This window comes from Cucurbita pepo, chromosome 3, assembly GCF_057944985.1.
Source record: "Cucurbita pepo subsp. pepo isolate OVF chromosome 3, ASM5794498v1, whole genome shotgun sequence".
Lineage (NCBI taxonomy): Eukaryota > Viridiplantae > Streptophyta > Magnoliopsida > Cucurbitales > Cucurbitaceae > Cucurbita > Cucurbita pepo.
In genome coordinates, this window is record NC_141800.1 from 13,558,761 (window position 1) to 13,586,427 (window position 27,667).

At 34.5% G+C, this 27,667-nt stretch overlaps 3 protein-coding genes and 1 pseudogene across 5 annotated transcripts; 1 reads left to right on the top strand and 3 right to left on the bottom strand.

Annotated features, from left to right (window-relative positions):
- The first annotated feature begins 390 nt into the window (after positions 1-390).
- Positions 391-6,280, top strand: LOC111791544 (developmentally-regulated G protein 2). Its single transcript, XM_023672929.2, has 12 exons — positions 391-531; positions 758-912; positions 1,052-1,119; positions 2,092-2,168; positions 2,669-2,849; positions 3,057-3,113; positions 3,610-3,684; positions 3,831-3,950; positions 4,925-5,095; positions 5,377-5,490; positions 5,588-5,758; positions 5,861-6,280. Exons 2-12 carry the CDS (start codon positions 843-845, stop codon positions 5,954-5,956), a joined length of 1,200 nt encoding a protein of 399 aa, XP_023528697.1. The 5' UTR covers positions 391-531; positions 758-842; the 3' UTR covers positions 5,957-6,280.
- LOC111791919 (U6 spliceosomal RNA) lies at positions 2,374-2,466 on the bottom strand (annotated as a pseudogene).
- Positions 6,281-12,482: 6,202 nt separating the features above from the next.
- LOC111791229 (protein BIG GRAIN 1-like B) lies at positions 12,483-13,765 on the bottom strand. Its single transcript, XM_023672491.2, has one exon. The coding sequence runs from the start codon at positions 13,714-13,716 to the stop codon at positions 12,634-12,636; it is 1,083 nt and encodes a 360-aa protein (XP_023528259.2). The 5' UTR covers positions 13,717-13,765; the 3' UTR covers positions 12,483-12,633.
- Positions 13,766-19,537: 5,772 nt separating this feature from the next.
- On the bottom strand, positions 19,538-27,561 carry LOC111791777 (uncharacterized). Of its 3 annotated transcripts, none has more exons than XM_023673250.2 (10): positions 27,150-27,561; positions 25,480-25,523; positions 24,505-24,631; positions 24,099-24,228; positions 22,446-23,029; positions 21,754-22,090; positions 21,258-21,471; positions 20,984-21,073; positions 20,339-20,788; positions 19,538-20,018 (listed from the first exon to the last, which is right to left on the bottom strand). In XM_023673250.2, the coding sequence occupies exons 1-10, from the start codon at positions 27,322-27,324 to the stop codon at positions 19,683-19,685; spliced, it is 2,487 nt and encodes an 828-aa protein (XP_023529018.2). In that variant the 5' UTR covers positions 27,325-27,561; the 3' UTR covers positions 19,538-19,682. The 3 variants fall into 3 exon arrangements, with proteins under 3 accessions (XP_023529018.2, XP_023529017.2, XP_023529020.2); XM_023673249.2 differs by having other exon boundaries at positions 21,258-21,522; positions 27,150-27,560; XM_023673252.2 differs by having other exon boundaries at positions 21,258-21,522; positions 25,480-25,534; positions 27,150-27,290.
- Between the last annotated feature and the right edge of the window lie 106 nt (positions 27,562-27,667).

The following is a 27,667-nucleotide window of genomic DNA, read 5'->3' on the forward strand; positions in this document are numbered from 1 at the left end:
TCCAGGTTGGGTGATCTCTTGGAAAAATTTCTAGAATGCATGTGAGTGAGGACAGAGCATGTTGAAAGAACTTGTGTTAGTTTGTGAGGGATAGTTTTCACTCTTAGAAGCAAGGAGTAAATAAGGTGACCATGTCACAAGGATGTAGGGGAATGCCATTAGGTGTCGAATATGAATTCCAAATCCTGAGCATGGGTCATCACCAATTGTGTCAGAGCTAGGTTCCTCTCCTAGTAATATGTGGTTCGGAGACGAACCAAAAAAAAAGGCTGGTGGGTATGTGATACCCGAGTAAAAGAGGGGTACATGAATGAATCGAGTTGATTAAAAAAAAAAAAAAAAAAAAAAAAAAAAAGTGGACCTTTTGAATTAAACTGGGCCTCTTGAAAAGCCCAATACTGTTCCATTAATTCTCTGAGACCTACTCGGTTTAGCCATGCTTATTTCTTCTCGGCTTGGCGCTTTTCTTCTTCCTTCCTCCCTCCCTTCTCCGTCCTTCAACCTCCACAGCTCCTCATCCAGTCGATTACAGTGAGTTATATTCTACAAATTTGCTTCCATCATTTTGTTTCTTTTTCCGGTTGCTGTTCGTTGGATCATATAATTGAACTTCAACTTGAATTCGTAACCATGATCTTGCAATTTTGGAAATTTATCGATCAGGAAAACGGAGTTCATCGGAAGTTAATGCTCCATTGACGCATTCATTTGTTTCTGTATCGATCAAATTGTATTGTTTTGTGTTGTTTTCTTGAAGGTAAATTCGGTCGAACACAACATATATCTTAGTTCTTCTGGAGTTGGTGCTTCGATTGTGATTTTGCTGCTGAAGACGTAGCAAAATGGGAATCATTGAAAGAATCAGAGAAATCGAGGCCGAGATGGCTCGGACTCAGAAAAATAAGGCCACGGGTACTTGGTTTCATCCATTAATCTGTTATTATCAGTCTCTTCCTTTTGCATGTGTTGTGCATATACCACAATTTGCATGTACTCTTTTTCTGGTTCAAGTGATCATAACGGTTTTTTGTACTTCTTTCTCGAACCGCAGAATATCATCTTGGTCAGCTCAAGGCGAAGATAGCAAAGTTGAGGACGCAGTTGTTAGAGCCTCCAAAGGTATGTAGATTTTGCGTTTCCTTCAATATTTTCTGATTCTTTCTTTTAGTTTGTAAGCTTTGTTTAAGTGAGAGCTGTAAGAATGCATCTGCTTCTTGTGTACTCACATGTCTGAAGAATTCAAGTTTCATGAACAATTCAATTATTGTTGTCAACGAGTAATTAATTCAAAATTTAATTCAGTATTGCCTCTTTTAAAACTTCTGGAGCAAACCATCTTCTTCTTCTTCTTCTTCATTCTTTTTTCCAAAGAAATTATAAATCCAAACCATTATTATCGATCGTTTGGCTTTTCCTTGCTGTAAGAAATTTCATTTCACCTGGCAAAGAGTGGTTTATATATATATATATATATATATATATATATATATATATTTTATTTTTTGATGTTATGTGTTTTTCTTGTAAGTTCAACTCCAATGCCGAACCTGTTCTAAAATTGTTCATATTACACACATTTCTTAAATTAATTTTCATGTTATCAAAGTATACATTGTTGTACAAATGTTTCGTTGCCCAAGCAGACTTAATGTTATCTTATTAATCAGCATGTTTATAATTCCCATACTTATTGAGATTTGTGTCTATTGTTTCTAACTCTTTTTATTAACGTGTATTCACATTTCTACATGTCCGGGCGTTTTTCTCTTTCATCATGTGTTTAGTGGATGATGCAATATAAGAAACAAGTGTACTAAGAGGTTTCCATTTTCCTATCCTAGACTTCACAACCGTTTAAGCTCCTTCCAACCATTTTACAATTCTTATATTCTGTGCTCTTGGTGCATCCTATTTTTCTGCATACTAGTTCATAAAAATTGACTACTTGATGTTCATTGATAGGATGGTAGTTTTTCAATCTTTGTTTTCAGAATATCACTGATTTTATTTATTTCTTCTTGGTCCCTTTATATGGTGGGACTTGTGAAAAGTTGGCTTACGTATTTACTATTCTTAACATGATGCATTCAGGGTTCAAGTGGAGGTGGAGAGGGTTTTGAAGTTACAAAATATGGCCATGGGCGTGTTGCACTCATAGGATTTCCAAGGTTTTTCCTGTTTGTCACTTTACGATAGTTATTTCTCTTAAAACTATTGAAAAGAGATACTTAAACTTGATACAGAAGGAGTCACCAGTTTAGGTGCTCTAAAAACTTGGCTGTTAGAGCTTTTGAACCTATATGCTCGGATCATGCAGACTTTTGTCTCTAAACCATGTTAGACTTCCTAGTTTTTCTCTTCTTTTCTTTTGAGAAGAAACAAGTGTTTTGTGCATATCATCCTTGTGAAGGGGTATGCTAATCTTCTATGAATTGTTCCAATTTTATCAGATGTTCTCAAAGAGACTTTGTATGAATCTACTTATTATTATCATAATTTTTTAAAACAAATTAATGTGGTTGTCAAATTTTTTTAGAACTGAGTTGCAGGCTCTATTATTCCTTGTAGTATTTGCTACTTATTAAGCAATATTATTCTATTAATTATATAACAACATTGTTTTGATATCAAAGGAATCTACGTCACAAGTCTCCTTTTTTCTTTGTAGTGTGGGAAAGTCCACACTTTTAACATTGTTGACAGGCACTCAATCAGAAGCCGCCTCCTATGAGTTTACGACACTGACTTGCATTCCTGGAATTATACACTACAATGATACCAAAATTCAGCTGCTTGATCTTCCTGGAATTATTGAAGGTGCGTCTGAGGGAAAGGGACGTGGTAGACAGGTAACATAGTTTAGTTTCTTATTTGTCTGTTGTAGGCTTATAGCATATGATTAAACAATAGGGGATATAGTCTAATGTTTTGTTTATTTTATTTGAGTAGTAATTGGTTATAATCCTTTTTTTTTCCCCATCCATACCACTTCCCTTTTAGCTATTCAATATCACGGGTATCATGGATGTTAAGTTTTCTTGAATTGTATTTTTCAGGTTATTGCTGTTGCCAAGTCTTCAGACTTAGTATTGATGGTTCTTGATGCCTCAAAAGTAAGTTTTAAGAATCAATTTCTTTTAATTTTGTTTTGAGTTTAACGAAATTTTCTTGTATATGTCAAATTATTTCACTTCTTTATTTTCGGAACCAAAATTAAGGTTCTATTGAAATTGTTTGATATGAGGTTGCATCCGCTAGACTTGATGTCATCTTTCCAAGACTTGCTTTCTTAGTCCTCTTCAAGTTTTTGACGTCCTTTTATTGATTATGAGACTCTGGAATTTTTTCCCTTATATGCTATATCTCTTTAAGGTCAATAATTTTTTTTTCTTTTAACTCATTCTATGGTGATTGGATGCCTTTAGGTTATTAACTATTTGAGAATGATAAGTAACATATGCTACCTTTTTGAATGATTATTTAATATTATTTGCAATTCTACTGTTTATAGTATAGATTGTAATTTCTTTTTTACAATTTAGCTCTTACCTTCTTATGGGTGTTGTTTAAGCCAACATTTTCATGACACACTTTCTATGTAATCTTTAGAGTGAGGGCCATCGCCAGATTCTCACAAGAGAGCTGGAAGCAGTGGGTTTGCGTTTGAACAAGAGACCACCTCAAGTAAGTTTTGGCTTTGCTAGTTTCTTCATTGGTGTTCCCATCTTGTACTTCAATTTGGCTGAAATAGAAAATTCTTCTCATTCATCCTTGTTGACCGGTTAATCAGTTAGTACTTCAATTATCTCTGCTTTAATTCTTATATACAGATATATTTCAAGAAGAAAAAAACAGGTGGTATTTCATTCAATAGTACCCTTCCTTTAACTCATGTTGATGAGAAGCTGTGCTATCAAATTCTACACGAGTACAAAATTCACAATGCAGAGGTATAGCTTCCAACTAAACGTAGATTACTGGTTTTCACCTTAATTTCTGATCTATGTTCCTTTTATTGGAACCTGCCTTTGATGACCGATAGAATCATCAGTGATTAATTCCATTAATATTCTCTTTTTTTCCCTTCGATTTCTTATTCATTGAGAAGCAAGAGAAAATCCATATTACTAAGCTGTAACTCACAAAACTGGTTGAGGTTGTGATCGTCCATCCAGGGTGTAGCGTGCATTAAAAATTGCTCTCCACTTAGCTATGATGAGAGAGTGAGAATAATTGAAAAACAAGTTCTGCTAAACTATTGTGGTTCCAATCTGGCCTTAAAAGAGGCTTGTGGTTGGCATCAATGCCAATTTCAAATAGGACAGTTCCGATTTATGTCCTTAATCATCATATTGCTGATTGACTTTTTATTTATTTTTTATTTTTCTTAGAATTAGACGTTCATATGGGGTGGGTGAATTCAAACCTACAATCTCTTTCGAGTAAAATATGCCTTAACTGTTAAAACTAAGTTCTTATTTGTATCCTTTTAAAAGAAAAACATTGAAATTACATTTAGTGAAGTTGTCTAGTAGTATCCATGGCACCAGAACCCATGTCAGCAGGTGGATTCATCCTTGTTTGCCCTTCCCATACAAACCCTCTGATTACTTCCCATATGGCGGGTAAAATTGCTTGTATAGCAATACGCTTGATAAAGTTGATTGCACTGACTAGAATTTATTTCCAAAATTTGAAAACGGACACTTTATTTCCCTTGGTACTTTTGCCCTTGATTTCTATTTGGAGGTTAACCTTTTGGTTCACAAAGGTTAAGTAGCATACGTGCACAAGTTCTCTTTTCTTTCTTCTGCATGATTTTTCTTTTTTGTTCATGTTCATAGACAGATGGTGTTAGATTAGTTATATGCCATTCTTTCTAGATCTGACCGTATCCATACGTCACTATGTTGATTTTCTCCAGGTACTCTTTCGAGAGGATGCCACGGCTGATGATCTTATTGATGTAATTGAGGGAAATCGTAAGTACATGAAGTGTGTGTATGTCTACAACAAGATTGATGTAGTTGGTATTGACGACGTAGACAATTTGGCCCGTCAGCCCAACTCCGTTGTCATTAGTTGTAATCTCAAGGTATGTTCTATCATTTCAGTTTCCACCGAGTTGGAGTGGACAATTTAATATCTGCCTTTTGATCTTCATGTTGGACCAATCTTTTTTGGTTTTACCTAATCTTCTATTTGTTTATGTAATAAAATTTTACCCAAGGGTCCAAACCTGTAGTTAAGATGCATTCACATCATACCTCTGTTGTGAACTCAAGTTAATCTGAGCAGTAAATCTGTTGTTTATATGTGGTTTATCAGTCTATATGGATTTTACTATAATGAGTTTCTCTTCTGTTATTTGGACAGTTGAACTTAGACAGACTACTAGCTAGGATGTGGGAGGAGATGGGACTTGTTAGGATTTATTCAAAGCCTCAAGGCCAGCAACCCGATTTCACTGATCCATTTGTTCTTTCTGCTGTATGCCTTACCCTCTCTTTTCCCTTCTAAAATCATTTATTTATGTATTTGTTTTAATCCTCCTCTTCTTGTCATTACTCCATGAATATAATTTTAGGATAGAGGTGGGTGCACAGTTGAAGACTTCTGTAATCATATCCACAGGAGTTTGGTTAAAGATGTCAAATACGTGCTTGTATGGGGTACAAGTGCACGGCACTATCCACAACATTGTGGCCTTGGTCATCTTCTTCAGGACGAGGATGTGGTCCAGATTGTTAAGAAAAAGGTACCGAATGTTGTTTGTCTCGGCTAAATCAACCGTGGTCGCTGACTCCTCACTTTTCTTTTATTTTCGTCGTGTACATGACCACCTGCATGAATTTTCCAGGAAAAGGAAGAGGGAGGAAGAGGTCGTTTCAAGTCGCATACGACTGGTCCAGCTCGGATATCTGACCGAGAAAAGAAGGCTCCTTTAAAGACATAAGTACAACATTAGATGATACCCCAAGCAGATCTCGAGTGGTGCTTGTTTGAAGCAGAGCTACTATTCGTTGAAGATGTGACATATATCCGGTTAGTTTTACACCCCAATCAATCCACGAGGATTATAATGTGAGATTATTGTGTTGCTTTCTCTGGGATCTGCTCAACATAGGGAAATCTTTCTTAGACCACAGTGTATAATTGGAATTTATTGATAAGAAATCCTTTGTAATTTAGTTGTTAATGTGTATTAGAACCACAGTTGGATGCCCTGTTCATAAAAATTATGAATTGTGAAAGATATGCCAAAGCTTTGATTGTAGAATGCCTCGTGAATTGTGGATTGTAGAATGCCTGCCTGCTGCATCCAAGCATACAAGGATATGGCTTGGCCAAAATGGTAACTATAAACATATAGCGTTAATTTATGATGGATGAATTTATGAGGCACCAGCTGAGGTGTGTAAAAAATATCATCATAAATAATAAGAATCATATGCATTTCAAATAGTAAGTTCACATTATAATTTTTACTTAATTTGATGCTCCTAAACCAACCTTAATGGAGTTTGATTTCACCTACCATATTCAAATCATTCAAGAAATTAATTTTTTTAAGGCTATTCATGAAGCTAATACAACTTATTATTCAAAAATTTGCCCCTAAATGATGAGAAATACTACTAATTTGACTAAAGCAATAGGTAATTTAGTTCAAAGTGAGTGTTGAGGGTTTACTTTTTCACTTGATTATACGAACATTTTTGCATGTATATCATGCGTTTCAAAATGACTCAAATGAAAATATTTTGAAAATCTCCTAGCCTCTAAGAAACATTTTAAACATCTTACTTTGGAATTCAATGAATTTACATAAAAAGGAAATATTCATGAAAAACTAGCATAAAAAAATTTGTTTGAACGACTCCCTACAGAGAAATTTAAAACTATTCCACAAAGAAAAGTTGCTCTTCGAATTGATTTCTTCGAATTCACAAAAGCTCTTTACTTTTGTACCACGTGTCCTAAAGGAGAGACCTGTTGTAACAAAAACTTGCACTTCAAAAACTTGACGTATAACTTATTCTCCCTCAAGATGGTTAGAACTCTCCTAGGGTGCATTTCATGCTCTAAATGATATGAACACGAACTTATAATGCTCACTCCTTGTCCTAACTATCATCTTTTGGGTGTCGTCTTCCCTTTCCTTCTATAGTGTTAGCTCAATAAGTCAATTTTGGAGAACAATACCACCTCTCGTAGAACAAATCCTTTATATGAGAGAGGGGATATTTGTTTTTTATAGTTACTTTGCTTAACTCTCTATAGTTAATGCACAACCACATCAATTCATCTTTTTTCACACGAACAAAACCAACATGCTTCAAGTGTCAGTACCATGCAGTAAGAGGATTTTAGAATAGAGTCGATACTTGGTTTGAGATCAATTCAAAAACTCACTGATCACGTAGGAGGTACCCTTGGTAAATCATCAATGAACATGTTTAGAAACTCTCTTACTATAGTTACCATAGACACCACCATCTTCTCTTTTCTAGTGTCACTATGCTAGCTACCATAGGTATAATAGGCACCGACATAGACATTTCGCTTGATTAGTCCTTTTGACTTCATTATGGACACTAATTTAGGAGCAGGTTCAATGTAAGTACCCTTAAATTGAAACTAATTTGTAATGGCAGCTTCAATATCACATCTTTTCAAAAAAACAGTCAATGATAGCAAAATTGTCGACCAATCAATTCATGAAAATTTATCATATTTACTAGTATTAACGTCACATCTAACAATTACCCCACCGATACTTATCAACTTTTACCCTATTACTAACCAATATATTTACCCATCACTTTTTAACCCATCATTTTTTATTTGAATCTCCAAATACACGTGTCAATTCTACCCGAAAATAATTATCGGGTTGAAAATAATTTAAAAATTAGAAAATTTCATGAATGATGGGCTCTAATTTGCATCAATTATTGATTAATTTTGTTGAAACAACAAAACATTCTTCTTGGGATCTTAAAAAGATTTCCCTCACTTCCACCTCTCCTTTTTTCACTCTTCTTTTCTTTCCTTTCCCACTTTACCCAAAATTATCCGAGGGCATTTTCGTAATCTTACATCAACAAAGCTGCTTAGCTCACGTGTCTGTCTCCCACAAAATATTCTCCCAATCACACACTTTCTTTTCCTATTTACCTATTTGTCCTTTTTTTTTATATTTTTTTTAAGCATGTCTTAAAATAACATTTTAATTTATATTCTATTTTAATAATTTTATTTTAATTTTTATAAAAATTAAAAAATAAGGTTTTTTAAATTAAATTAAATAAAAATTATGATAAAATTTTCGCTTTTTAAAGAAATTGCCAATTTTTACTCTTTTTACTCTGTTTTTACTCGGTTTAAAATATCACATATTCAATAATTACTGCTTGTAAAAGTAAGAATTAAAATAAAACTTATAAAATCATAAATATAAAAAACAAGGCGCCTAAAAATTTCAAATTGAAGTCAAAATAATAATAATAATATTAATAATAGGATAATGATCCACTTGGTGGATGTTACGGAGAGTGAGTGGGTACACGTGTGGATGGACGACAGGTGTAGGAGCTTAATGAGCCCAGCCCATCACGTGCGATGGTGGAAAGACTAATGGGCTGCCCCTACAAATCCAAATCCAAATCTGTTTTGTGGGCCCAAACTCCCCCACTTGAGCCCACTAACTTTCATCAACCATCCATTTATAATAAAATATTTTTACGTATATTAATTTTCATTTTTTAATATAATTTATATTAAAAATATAAAACTACATAACCAAAAATGTAATAAAAATTAAAATTTATATACATACAAATAAATATAATTTTTCTAATAAATTCTCATTATTAATTTTTCTTTGGAAGGCATTATTTTTTTTTTTTTTAATTTGTTTAAAAAATGTGATTGTTCAATTTTATTAGGATATTTGGTCGTTATTAAATGGGATACGACTTTTGAAGAGACAAGTTTATTAAATAACGTAAGAAATTGTCTATTTAAATGAATCAGTCATTTAAATACGAGAGCGATATTTCATACATTACTTAGTCATCAATGTTACAATAACATTTTTAATACATATATTTATATATAAAATATCGCGATTCATACTCAAAATTTAGTTTTATTTGATTATTCCTAGGTTCAGCTCAACGGGGATTCACGTTCACTTATGATATTTCATTCATTTAGAAACCAAGTTTTAGAGGCTAGAATTAACCGTTTTAAGTTAAAAACTATGCACTTCAAATGCTATGCAGCTACTGAATTACCGTTAAGAGGTTTTGTTTCTAACATATGTCTAATGGTACTGTTTCTGTACTCCCACCGTTTGGCAAGGTGCTAAAAGATTTGACCTAAATCACTAGACTTAATAACTTCAAATCAAACGAACTCTCGATGTTGAACGACGCTCAAACTAAATAACTCTACTCGTTTACTCAAACCCCATCGAACGTTTTGGAAATTGATTTCACGATCATTATTGGGAATGAAAATAGAAGGGACCCTCTTAATGTAGGGATAGAAGTAGGCAAGCATAGGAAAGAAGGTGGAGAGGGCAACAAAAATAATTAAAGGGGCCAAACCCTAATTTAGAGAGAGGTCCCTACATAGAAGTTGCATGAAACACAGACATAAGCATAGGATAATGTTGGATATAGTGTTTGCTTGTGCATGGTTGGTGAGCAACATAACATGCCAACCCTACGCTTGTGCTATACCTTTCATCGACTTTTCTTCTTTCTTCTCCTAATCCGGAACCTTCCTATCTCTCTCGACTATTCCTATCGAGATGGGTCGATGGATACCTGTAAACGTACCTGAACATAACTGAATTAGTTTAGGTATAGAATCTCTAATTAAGAGGTCATTCGTAGCGACCTTACTTTTTAAAATCCTAGACCGTCTGGGCTTATTGATTTTTTTTTTTTTTTGATATTTAATTATATGATTAATAAGTAGTAAAATAAAATATATATTGATTTAAAGTGATATAAATGATAGTGATATTGAAAGTTTTTAGAGAAATTGTAGGGGACAAAGAATTGGGTCATAATTAAATGCATATTTAAAAAAATACTCAAAGAAATAAATTAATAATTAATAATTAATAATTAATAATTAATGAACATGTGTGGATCATATTAGGGGAAAAATAGGGTCACCAAACTCAATTATAAAATTGCCTTTTTGTATTAATTAATATAATATGTTGGCCTTTTCCCTCCATAATCTCTGTTCAATTTTCTTTTATAACTAATTATAAAAACCCAAATAATAAAAATAATTATTATAATAATAATAAATATGATTAAATTTTGATTTAAAGTCAAACCAAGAAATAATAGATATTGGGTGAAATTATGGTGATGATTAACAACAGTCAACGATTTGACGTAAGCAAAGGCTACAATGCCTCCCATAATTATTTTGTCACATTATTATTTTTATTTATTATTTTTATCTAATTCTCCTTTTAAAAAAATTAATAATATATATATATATATATATATTTTTTTTATTAATATCTGAAAATTCCATTAGCCCTATAATATTTTTAAAATTTTAAAAAGTATTTTTGTTATTATTACGTGGATGGAAATCGTCTATCTACATTTTACCAACTCGAGATAACTTCAAAAAAAAAAAAAACATATCAAAATTTCTTATATCTATATTTGGAAATGTTCGAGAATTAGAGTGTTATTCATGATTGAGAATATTTTCTAAAACCGCCACACTTAAATAGTGTGAACGTTCTCTATTTATAATTAAATAAATTACAAAGATATGAAAAAGAATAATAAATGAAAATACCTTCATCGACTAAAATGCCCCAAAATGTACTATAGGTGGATATGACTAGTTGTCAACTTCTTACTACCCGATAGTTATATGCAGTAAGCCGTTGTTGTTGCATTTTTTCTTACATTCCCATACAACACCAATTTCAATTTCTCAAATCTTGCTTCCAAAACTCTCTGCCCCGTTTTCTAAAACATTCTTCTTGAACCAGGGCCAAAGACTCGAGCATACGTCGCTTGACCGTAGGCGACGCAAGAATGAATAAGCTTAACTCACTCATTGCTAAGAAGTGAGTGTCGTACAATTGCAAGTCCACTGCTATAAAAGTGCGATTGTGACAAGTGATATCAGAGCCAAGTTCGACTCCTTGGAAAGTATTACGCAAACATGCCCGCCAAGAAACAACTGGGCAAGTCCAAGACTAATCGATTAACTAAAATTGAAGAACAGTTACTCTGCATGAACAATAAATAAAAGATACCTATGGTAAGCCATGGAAGACAAATATATAGATATTTGTCTATAATAAAATAATTAAATATAATAAATATTGAAGCGATAATTTAATTTATCATTAAAATTACATTTTTAACCTTCAAAGGTTAATAAAATAAAATAAAAAATTCCGAAATTTTGAGTTTTTAATTCGACTCATCATTGGTGCACGTGGCATCATGATTATAGTAAATATATATGTTAAATTAAATTAAATGAAATGTATTTAAATTTATTAATATTATTGGATTTAGATTAATAAGAGAGATTAAAGTAAAGTAAAGGGGAAGATATAATTAGATAATTAAGAAAGGGTGTATAGGTCCGTAGGGCATTCGAAACCCTAATTCTTCTTCTAGCCGTTTCCTTTTCCTTTTCCCGCACCCTAAGCTAACCCTGCTTTCTTATGTTAATTTGGTTGTTAACAATTAATTAATTAATTAATTAGTTAATTAATTTTCATATCAAACTACCATCATTTTGTGGGCCCAACCCTCCCTCCCTTTCCATTTATGTCTAATTGCTTTCTTTCTAATTACAATTAACTCATTATATTATATTAACATTTATAATTAGTGTTATTATTACCCTTTAAAAAATATTTTAAAAAATAAAATTTTATATTTTTAATTTTGTATCCAGTACGTTCGTGGATTGGGTTGGGTTGGGTTGGGTTGTTAGTAGAACTTAGAATTTAAAGTTAAGAGACCGGTTAAACATTTTTTTTAAAAGTAAATACAAACAAATAAACTAAAGAATTTCAACATGAACAGTAATAGATCAATATATATCGATCTATCTGTAAATTAGAATGTTTAATATCAATATTTGATCGATATATCGAGCAACATAAAGACTCAGATATCATATTGAGTCTCACGTTTGTTCATTTAAGGAATGATCATGAGTTGATAAGTAAAGGAATACATCTCTATTATCTCCATTGGTATGAGGCCTTTTGGAAAGCCCAAAACAAAGACATTAGAGCTTATGCTCAAAGTGGACAATTTCATACCACTGTGTAGATCCGTGATTCCTAACATGGTATCAGGGTCATAGTTACAATGTATTTTGTTGGAGAGGTTCAGAAAAAAGAGTTGAGCTTAAATTAGAGAGATTGTTTGAGGGCTTTAAAGAATGAGTCATTTAGCTGTCGAACAACTAAGGAGAGTCTATTCGAAAGCTCGATAACAGAGGCCTCGGGGAGATTAGTAACAACAAGTCTCGAACTCTAATTTGATTTAAAAAAACCTAATTAATCTCTTATGTAAGCTCCCAAAATTCGTTCCAAAGAAGAAAAAATTACAAAAGCAATCCATTAGCAATGGCACAATTAGTGTTGAAATGGGTAGTTTCATACACTGGCAGTTCATCTCTGTACCTTTCCATTCCGATAGCCGACAGATTATCCAGTTCAAACAGGTCGGAGCTTGAACAGCTCAAACGGTCGTCGTCGTCTTCATCATCCTCCTCTGTTTCTAATTTCCCTTTCTTCCCAATGGGTTCCTCTAATTTGTTCAACATTTTATGCCCACATGGCCGACAATCCTCGTCCACTATCACACTCACCGGACAGAACCGAACCGATCTCTTAATGTTCCCTCTTGAAGACGGCGTTTTTATCAGACAAGACCGCGAAAACGACGAAGCAGAGGAACAGGTAGACGAGGATCCCTGTTGGGACTTCGATTTTCTCGGCGGGTCGTACTCCAAATTCGTTGAATTGTTTGAACAAGTGTTTGATATCTTCTGCTTAGCTTTTGGGCTTCCGCCATTGAAGAGGGAATTAAGGAAGCTCGCAAGTCGGCCGCCGGGTGAAATTGGCTGCTTCACTTTCTTCAAATCGTGGTAGATTTTTGAAGCTTTGAATTTGGATTTAACGAACCCATTTTCGTGGTTTGGATTTGGGATAATTTCTGATTGAGACCATGTGGTGGTTTTGATCGGCTTGGGTTTCGGTTTCGGCTTTGGCCGGTGGAGTGTACGTGAAAGAAACTCCGATTCCGACGAGGAAAGTCTTCTGCCGGCGGTGGAGTTGGATTCTGACGAGCTCGAAGTGGAAACAGTAAAGTCGCGAAGGGTTTTGATTTTTTTGTTATCCATCCAGTTGTCGATCATAGAATCACGCCGGAATTGGAGAGTTTGGTGGTCCTCTGTTTTGGCGGCGGAGATGCTCTGTTTTGTTCTGGTGGTAGTTTTTTGTGTGTAAAAAATGAGTTGGTCTTCTCCCTGGGCGTTGGAGTCGTCGATGGAACGGTAGATGGCGTCGAGAAGGGAGGAAGAGAAAGAGGGGTTTTCGCGGCGAGAACGCCGCCGTTGGTGGTGGTGTTGGTGGTGGTGGGGGTCTGGATCTTCCCTTTGAAACGAGTTGTCCCACAGATCCATGGACAGAGAAGAAAGGGAAGAAGATGATGGCAATTATAGCCCGTTTTCAGAGGCTAATATATAGGTAGTCAGGAGTCCCGGTGGATAAATTATTTGGGTAAAAAAAATTAACCCGACCAATTTAAATAGAATTTATAATCCAAATATCAAATATTCACCAACATTGGATTGTAACCCTATTTTTAAGTTGATTCGACTAAAAGAATATCAACTTGAATCCGACTTAAACTTTTGTTTTTCAAAAATTTAATAAAAAAAAAAAATTAACTCGATTCAACTCAAATTTTATTATTAAGTTTGGCAGTCGAAATTGATCCAACTATTTAATTGGTATATTTGTAAATATTTAATTTCAAAATTTTCTCCATAAATTTTGAAATTAATCCTTTTTTTACTTTTTTTTTCTACAAAAAAAAATAGTATCTATTAATAAACTATTTATAAATTATAAAAATATGTTAGTAAGGTAATTTTCTCTCTATGGAAATTATAATTATTAATTAATAAATTTTAGTAAAAAATTAATTATACACTAATTTTAAAATTAATTGAAAGACAGAAATTAAATTGAACAATTTTCGTGGATGGAGTAAAATAAAATAAAATAAGTATTTTTCCAGTTATTTTCCACGTATTGAAATAATATGACCGTTGTTTTTTTTTTTTCGCATGTACGTCGAGTGGATCCAAGCTGGAAGGAGTGTCAGGTTGTCAGTGTTGACATGGCATTTTTTTTTTCTATAATATTATTGAAATGTGTACGTGGTCTTCAGGCTTCACAATAACTATCCAGCTCCCCACGGTATGGGATCATTTACTTTTTCTGTGTTTTTTTTTTTTTAAGAAAAAGAATTACTGACCGAATTATATAATATTGCATAATCGATAAAAATAAAGATCTATATTAAAATCGATAAAATAAACTTTAATAAATATAATATTTAATATTATAAACTTAATTAATTTCCGTTAAATTAAGAAGTGTAATCTAATATACTATGAATTATATAATATTGCATAATGTATAAGAGTAATTGATGCTCTTTTAGTGTAATGATTATAGGGCAAAGATTTGAATTAGGCTTAAAAAGGGGTAATTCCACTAATTTTACTAATGAAATAACCAAACTTGGTTAAAGTAATGTGTTTTTTTACCACTACTTTTTGTTGTTTGTATCATAATTAGCATAATTAGCCTCCAATTTGTGGTGGATTAACAGTTTTTTTAAACTGGCTTAATCATTTGGTAGTTGATTTATGTGTGATTAAACCATAAGCCATAAAATTTTCACCTACTTAAGACATAGCTTTAATTATATCTTTTCTTTAGATTATTTATTATGGGACACTTTTTGTCTAAGATTATATTTATTATCACCAATTTTAATGGTCTAAGCTTACTTGATTAGGTTAAATTAAACTTTTTTTAAGGGCATTATTGCTTGACCAATTTAAACAAAAATTCAAAAGCTAAGTTAAAATATCTGATGAAAGATCGTTAATTGAATCCTATTTTAATTTTTTAAAAAGAGAACTTGGACGAATTTGGACTCAAATGTTTATATTAAACTAATTTTTATCGATCGAGTCATCCCTCTATACAACAAAAGTTAACTCTTTTAAGTGGAGGTTCCAATATCTCGTTGCTCGGATATTTTCAACATATTAATAAGTATATTCCTAGGCATACATTCAAAGATACATGTATGGATAGGAACATATATGCATGGGAACGTAAAGGAAGTGGGAAGATAAAAGGTGATTTAGATAGAGAAAGAAAAAGGGTTTTTTGAAGAGAGAGAGACAAGTTTGTAAGCGGAAATCATGAGGATTGAGGAAGATGGTAGCCATTGATGACCGTCAACTCTCTTACCAAGAATCATCGATTTTTTTTCGTGGAAAACACTTTTTTTAAAATCAATCGAAAAAAAAAAATACAAGATGCTCCGTATAACACTACTACACTTTGCTTTATTTGCTCCCCATCTTCTCTCATAGAATTTTTCCGCATAACACTACTATACTACTACACTCGTATTCTTTATTAAAATCAATCGAAATAAAACAGCATCTAAGGCTTCATAGGCACTCTCTACCCATCTTTTTGCTATCGTACGTGTGCTTCTATAGAGAAAAAAGGGCACGTTCTAAAGTGGGGTGGTGCATATTTGCATAATTATTATTGCACTCGTGGCCTCTAAGAACCCTTTGGAATTGAATTAAGTAAAGGAATAATGAAGCATAAAGCATGTGATTTGGGATTAGAACAAGAGGAAAAGGATGGATTAATCTAAATCATTCTTAATTAATGTTCTTAAACATTCAGTTAATGTATCATTAAAGAAAGAAAAGCTGGGTACAAACAAAGTAGCCCTACCCATGTTTGAGTTTTCAGCTGTGGATTTGCTTTTCTCTTCCCCTCTCTCTCTCAATCTTTTCCTCACATGTTCTTTTTCTCTCTCTAGTCCCTTCAAGATCAAGGCATATAAACCAATTATTATGAACAGCAAAAGGCTTCTATAATTAATTAATATCATGCCCAAATTAAGCTTGCCAAGTACTTAATTAATCATCCCTAATTAAATGTCCACAACATCCCTGAAAACGAGTCAATTCAACCTAATTCAATAAATAAAACATAAATTATCATCTTAAACGGCTCATGTTTCATCCTCTTCTTACCGTTCGAACTCAAAAAAGGTAAATAAAAATAAAATCAATTTCAACCAAGGTTCATTCCTACCCGAAAAAAAGGCAAACCTACCATTACGGTTAACTTCTTAATATATTTTATATATTTTTATTTGGTTCGGATCAACCCGACGGTTTTATCCCATGAACTCGAAACTAAACTGAGTCAGTTCGGGTTCAGAAAAATGAACCCAACCCAACCCAATCCTTATAGTTCGGGTTAAGTTGGTCCGAATTGTCGGGTTTGAATGTACCCCCTAATTCCTAATACTTGATTTTACATTTATGTATAAAACATAATTTAATTCTTTATCCCATTAGATTCCTTTCAGATTGCAGTTCGACAAGGTATATTGACTATTGAGAGCTCCCCCACTAAAAAAAATATAAAGAAAAAAGAACAAATCCTACTTTAACACGTGCTTATTGCTAATTAGTCCCAACTTTCTGAGAAAATGGCCTTCCAATTCAATATTAAATTCAACTACATATTACCTCAAGAAGGATGCACCAAGTGAAACTAGAAGTTATGAAGACAAGATCTCAATCAACCATATAATCAGGCAGGCCACGAACTGTACATACGATCGTGACGCTAGCTAAACGATAAACGTTGACACTGCATGATTGTAACACATCAATAACAAACTTAGTGAATGAATAAGCAATGTCTACCACTAACACTTCAATTTTGGACACCATATCAATGTGTAGCAGAAATCAAAACATCTACATACGTATTCTACAATGCATTTGAGGGACTTGTCCCCTGGTGGTGCGTTGATGATTTTCATGGCCACTAAATTAGCCCTATGAAATAATTCTATACCCTTTTTCATTTCAAAGTTGACTTCTGATATCAGCTAACCATGATATATATATTTTATTTAAATGGGCATAATACAAACTTGAAGAGACATCTACTTTTGTCCTTGCTTTCGTTGAAACATGAGAATAGCCATATTTCTCAAAAGCAGCAAAAGTTTTGGCAATTACGATGGCAAGCTTGTATGGGTGTGGTAATATTCTAATATAAAAGTTGTGCGAATATCTACAAACTCAATCCCAATGTTTTCTAAAAAGTATATATGATTCAAAATTTCAGTGTCAGGTTTTCTCATTCATATCTACTTTCTTATTCACATAAATCCACAGGAGCAATCATATCAGTTTCTTAGTATATAGTATATATAACTCATCAATCACAAATGTTCTTAGTTTAAAACTAAATGAGTTGAAAACTTTGAAAATTTGGACATAAAAGTCAAATTTACTCAAATGGAAAAATGCAAGGGGGAGAAAAATAGTGGATCAAATGTCTGTCTACTATTTAGATTCTCATGGCTCTCCTAGAATGCACATGAGTCCAATTCAAAAGTGATATTATCAGAAGCTACAGTGCAGTAGGGAAAGTACGGATGGTCTGCTAAAATATAGGCCAAAACCAAGTCACCAACACACTAAAAAGTGTGAAAATAAATAAATAAATGAACTTTTATTATAAAAATATTAAGGGGGAAAAAGTAGGGAGAGAAAAGGAAAGGTGCATTGGAGCCAATTATTAAGGACACAGGCACAAGGCTGCCTCTGTCATCTACACAAGACTACATTAGGAAGCTGCGAAAAGGGTAAGGAAATATGACCTGAATGTGGGTTGTGGACAACTGTGCGTTAGAAACAGTTCCCTGCAATTCAGATCTGCTGTCCATGTCCATTGCCATGGGAAGGATTTATGAGCTTTTGGCTGTTAACAAATTAAACTTGTATCTCAGATTCATTCATCCACTTTTGCCTGTCAAATTATTAAATTAAAAACGTGTAAAGCAATTGGCATTACGTTCCATCATTCCTTCAATTACCATTGAGAATAAGACAAGTTGTTCCTCTGAGTAGGCTTGAATTCAAGAGAAGAATAATGATCTTGTGACTTGTGCCCAAGATTCCAAGTGGGACACTTATCCTACCTTGGGAAAATGACCTGTTTTTCCAACAAACTGACAAACATGAAAAGAAATAAAATGATTCGGGTGAAAAAATATAAACAGAATAACAGGAGGTGGTTTGAAGTGCCGTTGAGGTTTTAAATAAACTTCTAATGAAACGTTTCAACTGTAAACATGGTCATGAACAGGACAAGATAAAAGCATGAACAGTCTAGACAACTTTGAAACAGTTCAAGAAACTGATCCACACTAGCTCAGTACAAGATGCTTCTAAGCTTTCGTGAAATTAGGAATGCATCACAAATTGAAGTCAATGTTTCTTTCTTCTTTTTTCATTTCTCTCAAGTATTCCAAACTTCAAAGTACCAAGATAAACATCACACAGATCCCAAAGTACATCGATTTTTGTATACATATATCAAGCCATTGTCAAACCGATGATGATGGCAAGACTTTGCACGATATAATCCCTAGGTTCACTAGCAAAAATAAAAGCTTCAAAATAGATGAAGTCTATAGGGACTCCGATGTGTAGGGTTAAGCTTTTTTGTACAGAGCATGAAAATGATCGTTAAAAAAAAGGTAAAGAGTAATGTGTTTGGTAATCCCAAGACATCGCGACAGTTTCAATAAAAAAAAGTTTTGAACAGAACAAAGTCTATATATTCTGCAATCTGCACTAGGTACAAAGTTGAAAGATAAAGCATCTCTCACCTTTTTTTTTTTTTTTTCCTGATCACCATTGAAGCTACGCATATGGAAAGGATCCAGAAACCACAGCTGGTTACCTTCTTTACTAATTGACATCTTTCAATATGAACACAGTAATATTAGATTCAAATGTTCAGAGACTTCACCTTGACCATTCTCCCGCAGGGCCACCACAGGTACACTGCAACATAAAACTCCTAAACCAACATTTTCCAATTAATACCTGCAATATTAACAACTGATGTTTCTAATTAAGGTTCTAACGAGTTAAAATTATGAAAAGCAATGCTAGATGCAAATAATTTGGAAAAGCTGCTTAAGCGCATTGCTAGCACCAAGTATTTTGTTCTAATCCATAGGGCTTGGCTTTATCCACCTGTGTAGCTCTGTTAAATCCTACAGAAGCTTCTCCTACTTGATTATTATAGCTAGGATGACGAATGGGTAACTAAAACAGCAGATGAAATAGATGCAAATGGAGAAAACCGCATACTACATTGAATATGAGAAGGTTATCAATTACACATTTGACAAAATATTAAACATTTATGACTACTTCAATCCCTTGTATAATAATAAAGGGGGGCGGGGTTAGTTTCACAATTCTCGTTCCTCATTTGTCTAGAAATTAGTTGTCCAATTAAGATGACCCAACTGTGGCTGCTGGAAAGTACCAACTTGTGGCCCAGGAGTGGCAGCAGCCACTCCAACATTCCCACCCATACCAGGCCCCATGTGATGAGGATTTCCAATAGCAGCAGGTTGAGGAGGTGGATGGTACAATCCGGGAAATTGCATGTGTGTAGACTGCGCCACAGCTGCACTGAAGGAAGCGTGCCCAGTATGAGAGGGCAAATAAGCACCATGAGGAGTTTGCCCTGGCATGTTGTAATATGGAGCCGATTGTAAACCTGGAAGATCTCTTGGGTTTTGGATCCAAATTTCAGATGTCTCAGCCTGTAATAACAAATATACTAATACATTAAACTACTTTATATTATAATTATAAAAGGTCTGAATGGCTTGAGAGTGGCTGATATCATGATGATCCAGATTAAACAAACATGTCAGGGTGTCATTTGCACTTGACGGTAAAGGTCCCCCCCCCCCCCCCCCCCCCCAACCCACACACAAAAACTTCTACAAAACGAGGTCTTTTCCCCTTCTAAATAATGTCATACGCACTAACAACCATATGAAATGATATCAAGTTAATTATAAGCTTGCATGTAAGGCAACAAAGCTACAGCCAAACCATGGCAATGACAATTACTAACCTGTGCATTTGGGACATAAAGGTTTCCATCTTTGTATTTGATTCGAGATGCATCTTCCAGTCCGGTTGCACTCCCAACTACACCAGGAGCATTTACAGAAAGACCAGCAGGACTATTGAAGTTCCCAAACCCTGCCGGACTGCCAGCAGGAACAGGCTTGAACTGCTGGAGTCCATACTTCAGGTTATTTGCATTCATGTGAGTACTTCCACCGGGCATTAGTAAGTAACTGTTACCATTGGACGGATGAGGGTATGCTGGGGAACTAGAATAACCAGGCATGGCCATTGGTGGAACATAAACAGGAGATATGAATTGTCGATATGGCATGAGGTTTGCAAAATGGGAAACATGAACTTGTGGATACATCTGAGCAACTGGAGTTTGCGGTTGTTGCACCATTGGAATCGTTGATGGAGAGATGCCGTTAGCAGTTTGAGAGTTAACCGCCTAGGGTCAGAGATTTGATAAGTGAGAACAAAAAAATACTACTGCCAGCAGTGGAACAAACTACTAGCTCAGAAAATAATCATAACAATTATAAGTTACAATCATTAGAAACTCAAACACCTGTGTCCGTATTCATTTCACAGAAATCCAGATAATAATGAACACGCCAGATATTATGTAAACAACTACACTTACATCCTGAGATGGTAGTCCTTGCACCCGTACAGTTTCATCTACTGTCGGTCTGAAATAAGGTATATCATAACCAGTCTGTGGATCATACGCCTGATTGGAAAATAAGTTATATAAGGGAATGAAAAAGGCACGTTCAAAAATGGGGTACAGGAAAAGCAATGCAAACATTATACTACTAGGAACATCAAACTTTTAACCATCAATTCAGTAGGAATACAAAATATCTTAATTCTCAGCAGCTACCTCAAAAGTTAATAATCTAATACAAACTCACCGAAAATCCCGGTAACTCAGACGGATCTTGATGCTGTGAATCAGGAGTATATTTTGAACTCCTATCTCGAACTAGTCCAATATCTGCATAAGTATCCATTGTCTGAGGACTAGAAGATTCTATTTTATCTGCCGACTGAATCTCAGTTGCAACAACAGATTCTGGAGAATTAGACTCTGAACTTCGAACCTGATCATCCAGTAAATCAACCTGCCTGCTGCAAGAAGCATCATCAGTAGAAATCCTCGGAGCAGATGCAGACTGGCTGCAAAAACATTGTCAGATGGATAATGTCAGCAAAAGAAAAAAACTACTGGCAGGAATTGTGAGTCCCATGAAGAAACTTTGTTTCAGGGATACTTATCTGGTATTTCATACTAACTCAATCGAAAAAAATTCTATCTTATGAAGGAATGCTCAAACCTTTGGCTCATAATTACCTAGTGCCACAGTTTTTGTCAGATTAAGATAAAAGGAATAAAAAATAAATACAAACCTAGCTGATGACTCTCCATTCAATTCCTCTCGACCACTACTGGCTTGCAAACCCGACACCAGACATCCAGAAGAATTAGATTCTGTCCCAAAACTGCCAAAGACCAGCTGATATTGATCATTATCGGGAACTCTAATATGTTCTGCTATGATAACATGCTGGTTCTCATGAAGGTCTACTCTTGCAAGCTTCTCTTGTACATGAACTGCTTCAGAAGGCAACTCTTTGGACTCATCAGTAGGAGATTTAGATTTTGAGGGTGTTCCTATTACTCCAGGATTACCAGTGCTCGACTTCTGGCTTGACTTAGGTTTCCACTCCTTGTTAGGCTGGGAAGCTGCATCAAAGCCGATGGTGAATTCTCTCCTAAAATTTGATGAATTCCCCAAGTAAACACACACTCATGTTAAAAATGAAGTGTGGACATGCACGCTCAAAGAAACACGTCTAAGAAACAGCAGACTTGCAGTAGCAGTTCGTTGACAAATAATGAAAAATAACATTCTGAACTATATTGAAAAAGACAATCCAAACACTTCGCAGTCAAGCAATAATAACAAAGATGCTATGATACCTCAGCGTTCTTCACTCAAAATATATATATATATATATATATATATATATATATATATATATATATATATATATATATATAGAAAGAAGAAAGAAAGAAAATAAAGATACTAAGATACCTTTCTGATGGCCAATAGTTGGTTGATGTTGCCTATGCTGATTATTTAACGTTGATCTGCTGCCTACCAGGCCAGGAATCACAGATTCAGTAATTTGACTAAGCTGTTCGCCTTTAGAAATGGAACCTAATGGTCGAAATGAGTCTGTAGAAGAACCATCCCTTTCAGCAACAGAATTTGAGAGAGACACATTTGGTCCCAAAGACTGGTTTATAGAACTATCTTTTAATTGCCGACGAACACCTACAGCCCCAACTTCACGTTTTATAGCTCCAACTGCAGCAGATGATCTAGAATCTGGAGATGGTACATGGACTGGATCTGTGGAAGAAGAATATAAACCAACAGCAGCACCATTTGACGCCAACACAGGTGACTGTTGCTCAGGATCATTCGGCTTTGCTATGTGCATATCTGGAACAGAACTCTGCACGGAAACACCCACATCATCTCTTGACTCTTTCCGGGTCATTCCCTTTGAATAACCATCTCTTTGACTGTTGGGATGTGAATCGGTTTTCCGGAAAGATATTTGTGATAACCTAGCACCAAAGGGCCCCCCATGTGCTCCCTTCGGAGTGGTACTGATGAATAAATAAGTAAATTAGTTGCCCATGTACTGAATTCAATAAAAATTTAAATCTGATCAACAAACAGATTTTGGGGATGGAGCAGGGAAAGTCAACTTTCAAAATTTAGGCATAGAAATCCAAAGATGAATATAATGGAGAAGACAAGCCCAAAACAGGATTCCAAGTCAAATGCAAAAAGAAGTAAACATCAGCAGCGGTCTTTCTGCAAATAATAAATTTCGGAGTTTCTGGCGAAGTTTTGTGCAGAGAAAAGTGTAACAACAATGAATTACAGCTTTCTGTTTATGCAGCTGCACTTATGTAAGTATTAAATTCCTAGCCAAATAACAATGTTAAACGAACATGTTTAACATGTTATTTGAAATTTAACATCAATTTTACACATCAAGACAATGCCATATATACACAGAAACGTCCAAAATCTTTCAAGGCAGGCTTGTGGACCCACTCCTTACAAAATCAGAGCACGGCTACCTAATAATACAAACTTCAGTAGAAGACACTCTAGGATACGTATTCATGGTCCGCATCATAACCCAAATTTCATAGATTAGTCATCACAGTAATTCCCTGCATTTATTTGTCATTTCTTACAAGACCTATCAATAGACTATTACTCCTGAATCTAAGCTTTTGAGAAAAGTTATACTAAAAATGCACTGATGGTCTGACAGGAAACAGAAACGTTCTTGAAAGAACATTCACTTTTTTATCAGGAGAAGCAGCATTTACTGACGTATGAAAAGCAAAAGCCCAACTGCAATGGAAATTTATAACAATATAGCAAAAAAATGTTCCCACCTAGCAAGATGAAGGAAAAGGAGCGCCTGCAAAGTAAAGTCCTTCGTCAAAGATGATTTAGAAAGGCTACAAAATTAGCCCTACACAAAATGCATCCATCCTATCCTAACCACTGAAAGTACCTTCATTCCTCTCTAACCATGATTTATGATACAACTTCATTTAATACGAAAAATTCAAAAGGATGAAAAAATAATAATTAGTAAACCAAGTCAAAATACAAAAAGGCTAGAACAAGAAGAAGATTAAGGATGCATACCCTGATTTTGCCACATTTGTAGACACCTCGTTGGTGGATATTGCCAAAGGTGAAGATGCAGGTTTTACTTCTCTATTTGCATTTCGATTAACTCTGTTGTCTCTTACAACGCGGAACTCCTTGCTGATGCCTAGATTACATAAATCAATCATCAATCAGAAAGCAAACCAAGGAGGTAATTAGAACATGCTGATAAACCATAAGCCCATGTAATTTTGTTGTGTTCATCTTCATCATACACTCTTTTCTGACTAAAATTAGGAGATAAAAATGAATGAAATCAAATCCTTTCAATTATAATTGAGCAACCATATGTGTGAACTTCATCAACAGACTATAACAAAATGTCTAGAATCTGCACCATACAGTGCATCAAGAAAAATAATAGGCAAAGATTAAAAAGTACCAGGCCGAGGACTTTTTGCATAGGCCCCTCTCCGGACATTACGATCAGACGATGTATATACCTTTGTCCCTTGCCTCACATCCTCAGAGTTTCTTTCTGCTTCCAATGAACCCTTGTATCCCATATTCTGAGAACAAAACACATCTACACCTCAGTTTCAAGCTAACTATCTTTCAATGTAAAGTTAAAACTAGCAGCCATAAGAATTTCATGATGAAAAAATGACATCAGAAAGAAAAGAAAATGATAAAGCTAGATGTAAAATGAGCATGAATAGAAAAACAAAATTGGAGAGAAAACCTAAAAGAGTAAATAGCTCAGAGTCTTGGTTTTTTTCAGTATCCAAAACCAACTAGATATATGGAATATGATTGTCAGAACTTGGAACCTGTAGTATGCCAGATGGTTGAATAAAATTTGAAGAACATAACAGCAGTACTTTTCAGTAGACAAAACAAAAATTAACAAAAGCTTAGAACAAAACTGGAATATTATCGCTCTACCCACCCACACACACAAAAAGAACAATAGTGCATACCAGCCAAAATAAATGAGTAGCTTAAGAAAAAGGCATTCACATTAGTGGACATGGAAAATGATTATGATGTCAGGTGAGAACAGTAATGGAAGAAAAGGTATAGATGTGAGACTCTTTGTTCTAGTTCTTTTTCATAATATTATTATGATTAATATTTTAAAATTTGAACCCATTACATTTTTCATCAATATCTTTTATTCTTATGAGGTTTTAATCTCATATTTCTTTGGGCTTATGACTCGCCTATAGAGCACCTCAGCCTTTAGAACATTAGCCATCATCACGAAATGAACCAATATGTGAAGACATATAAATTTGAAACATGAACTTATACAACTCTTTACTTCTGTTAGTAACAGCTGGCCATCCATGGTAACCACAGAGAAAGACAGATGAGATTAATGGCTGGCAAAGAAACCAAAATGTTGTGATTGTACCTCCTTCTTCTTATCTCTTCTTCTCTTCACTTCACGAAATGGATCTGGCAAATAACTAAAATAATAAGAAATTGAATATTTATGCGATAGAAAAAAAAGACAGAAAAAATAAAATCCATACAAATCAAAGGCAGTAAAAGATGCTATGAAATTATATGTGCTTTTATACAAAATATAAATTTAAGTTTAACTCAGTTGGCTTATTCTGGCTGATAACAGAGCATTTCCATGTTAGCTAATTACTTGCACTGCTTTCTCTCCCCTTTTGTTTCCCAACAGTTTACTTCTTTTTCTTATAAAAAAAATTCATGCCCAACTAATGGCTCAGACTTCAAAGACATCAAGGGTTTTCCATAGTAAGCTTGCTTGAAGATTTGAACATGCAATCTCTTAGTAGGTGTTACTCAAAGACTGCAAGTCTTAGCCAATGGGGCCGCTCCTCAGGGGATAAGTTTACCCTCTTTATAACATGCAACAAGAATATCTTAACATATGTAGAGTGGTGCACTCGCATGTTAGGAAAATTTATGACATGCGTAATTCCCAAAATATGAATCCCCAGATAATTGTTAGCCCATATCCTCTCTGGTTGAACGTGAGCCCATAGTGTCTCTTGGTTGGATAAACATCATATTCATTAGTGCACACTGTTTTAAATTTGACTTTCATACACTAAGTAACTTTCTAAAGCAGATAATTACCGAAGGAACCATGTGGAGAGCAATTAGACATTCATTCTCTCCCAAACGTTAACCCAGTCTCTTGGTTGGATAAACATTATATTCATTAGTGCACACTGTTTTAAATTTGATTTTCATACACTAAGCAATAAACATCCCTTCCAAGACAGATAATTAGCGAAAAAAACCATGTGGAGTGCAAATACGAATACATTGCCTAAACATATAAACGTCCAAAAAAAAAAAAAAAAAAAAAAAAGATGATGCAGGCAGAAGAAAGTACCAAAGAAGTACTAAAGACATTTTCAAACTCTTCATTGAGAAATTCATCGTATAAATTGGATGATGGAACGATACACAGTTCAAGCAGGAATCCAACTCAACTATTGCCACCACAAACACGATAGATAGGAATTGACAAATGCCGAAGTCGTATCAGAAGATGACAGAATCTAGTTAACTATAAGATGAACTGATAAAAAAAAAAACATGGAAGGGAAAAACACATAATCCGAAAATTTCCACTCAACTCAATGTTGTCGCCACCTAACTGCTAATTTCTCAGAAAATAACAAATCAAAGCGAATAATAAAATTGGAATCAAGTCCTTAGCACCGGTGAACAACCATCGTCAGCTTTTTTCTTAAATTTAAAGCACCTGAGCAACTTTCCACGGTGAAAAAACAATCTTTAACGTTCAATGACTTCCTAAACCATCAGAAACAAAATTTTGACCTTTCCCACTGCTCCGACAGAAGAAGCATGCGCACAATAGTTTCTGGTAAAAAACCAGAGCCCCAAAAATAAAAATAAAAATATACAACAAAGCAAAACAAAGACGCCCAACGAAAGAATGTGAGCCAACAAAGTGCTTGAAGTCATCTTTGCGTCTTAAGAACAATAAACCTTACAATGGATGAAGCGTTACAAAGAAAGAAAAGCGAGCAAAGAAAAGAAGGCCGAGAGGGAAAAAGAAAGAAAAAGAAAAACCTTGGTTGAGCAACTTCTGTGCAGTTTCATTAGGATCCATATTGGTCTCCTTGAGAGTTGTATATATATCGGCATCAGAGTGATTCCCAACGATTTCTTTGATGGATTGGATGGTTTTTCGGACGCGAGCAGGGAGTATCTGAGTCCCACCGTCGATTCTCAAGCCAGATACCATTTCCAACTCGATTAGCGAAGGAGGAGTAGAAGAAATGTATGCGAAAACGATAGAAATAGTATGAATTAACACCAAATGGGGCTATAAATCAGAAAGATAATACAGCAGAATAGAAGAAAGAAAGAGGAATTAGGATTAGGGTTTGGATTCTATGAAAGTGTAAGAACAGAGGACGGCTTCAGAGAGGGAAAGGGTTTGGCACCAAGGGTTTTGAAAACGTTTTAACCCCCCCTTTCCTCAAAGACTTCGTCTTACTCCTGGAAAGTCATTGTTTACATTTTTATTACCGTATATGCCCTCTCATATTCACATAATTCCACAAATGCCCCGATATACATATTTT

Excerpts from the sequence above, each read along its gene's own strand:
- LOC111791777 (XM_023673249.2), bottom strand. The coding sequence starts at position 27,324 with ATGGTATCTGGCTTGAGAATCGACGGTGGGACTCAGATACTCCCTGCT. Across the intron at positions 25,524-27,149 it reads ACAGAAGTTGCTCAACCAAG|ATCCATTTCGTGAAGTGAAG; the intron begins GTTTTTCTTTTT and ends GTTATTTGCCAG. Across the intron at positions 20,019-20,338 it reads TTTATGTCCCAAATGCACAG|GCTGAGACATCTGAAATTTG; the intron begins GTTAGTAATTGT and ends TTGTTATTACAG.
- LOC111791544 (XM_023672929.2), top strand. The coding sequence starts at position 843 with ATGGGAATCATTGAAAGAATCAGAGAAATCGAGGCCGAGATGGCTCGG. Across the intron at positions 3,685-3,830 it reads TGAACAAGAGACCACCTCAA|ATATATTTCAAGAAGAAAAA; the intron begins GTAAGTTTTGGC and ends TCTTATATACAG. Across the intron at positions 5,491-5,587 it reads ATCCATTTGTTCTTTCTGCT|GATAGAGGTGGGTGCACAGT; the intron begins GTATGCCTTACC and ends ATATAATTTTAG.
- LOC111791229 (XM_023672491.2), bottom strand. The coding sequence starts at position 13,716 with ATGGATCTGTGGGACAACTCGTTTCAAAGGGAAGATCCAGACCCCCAC.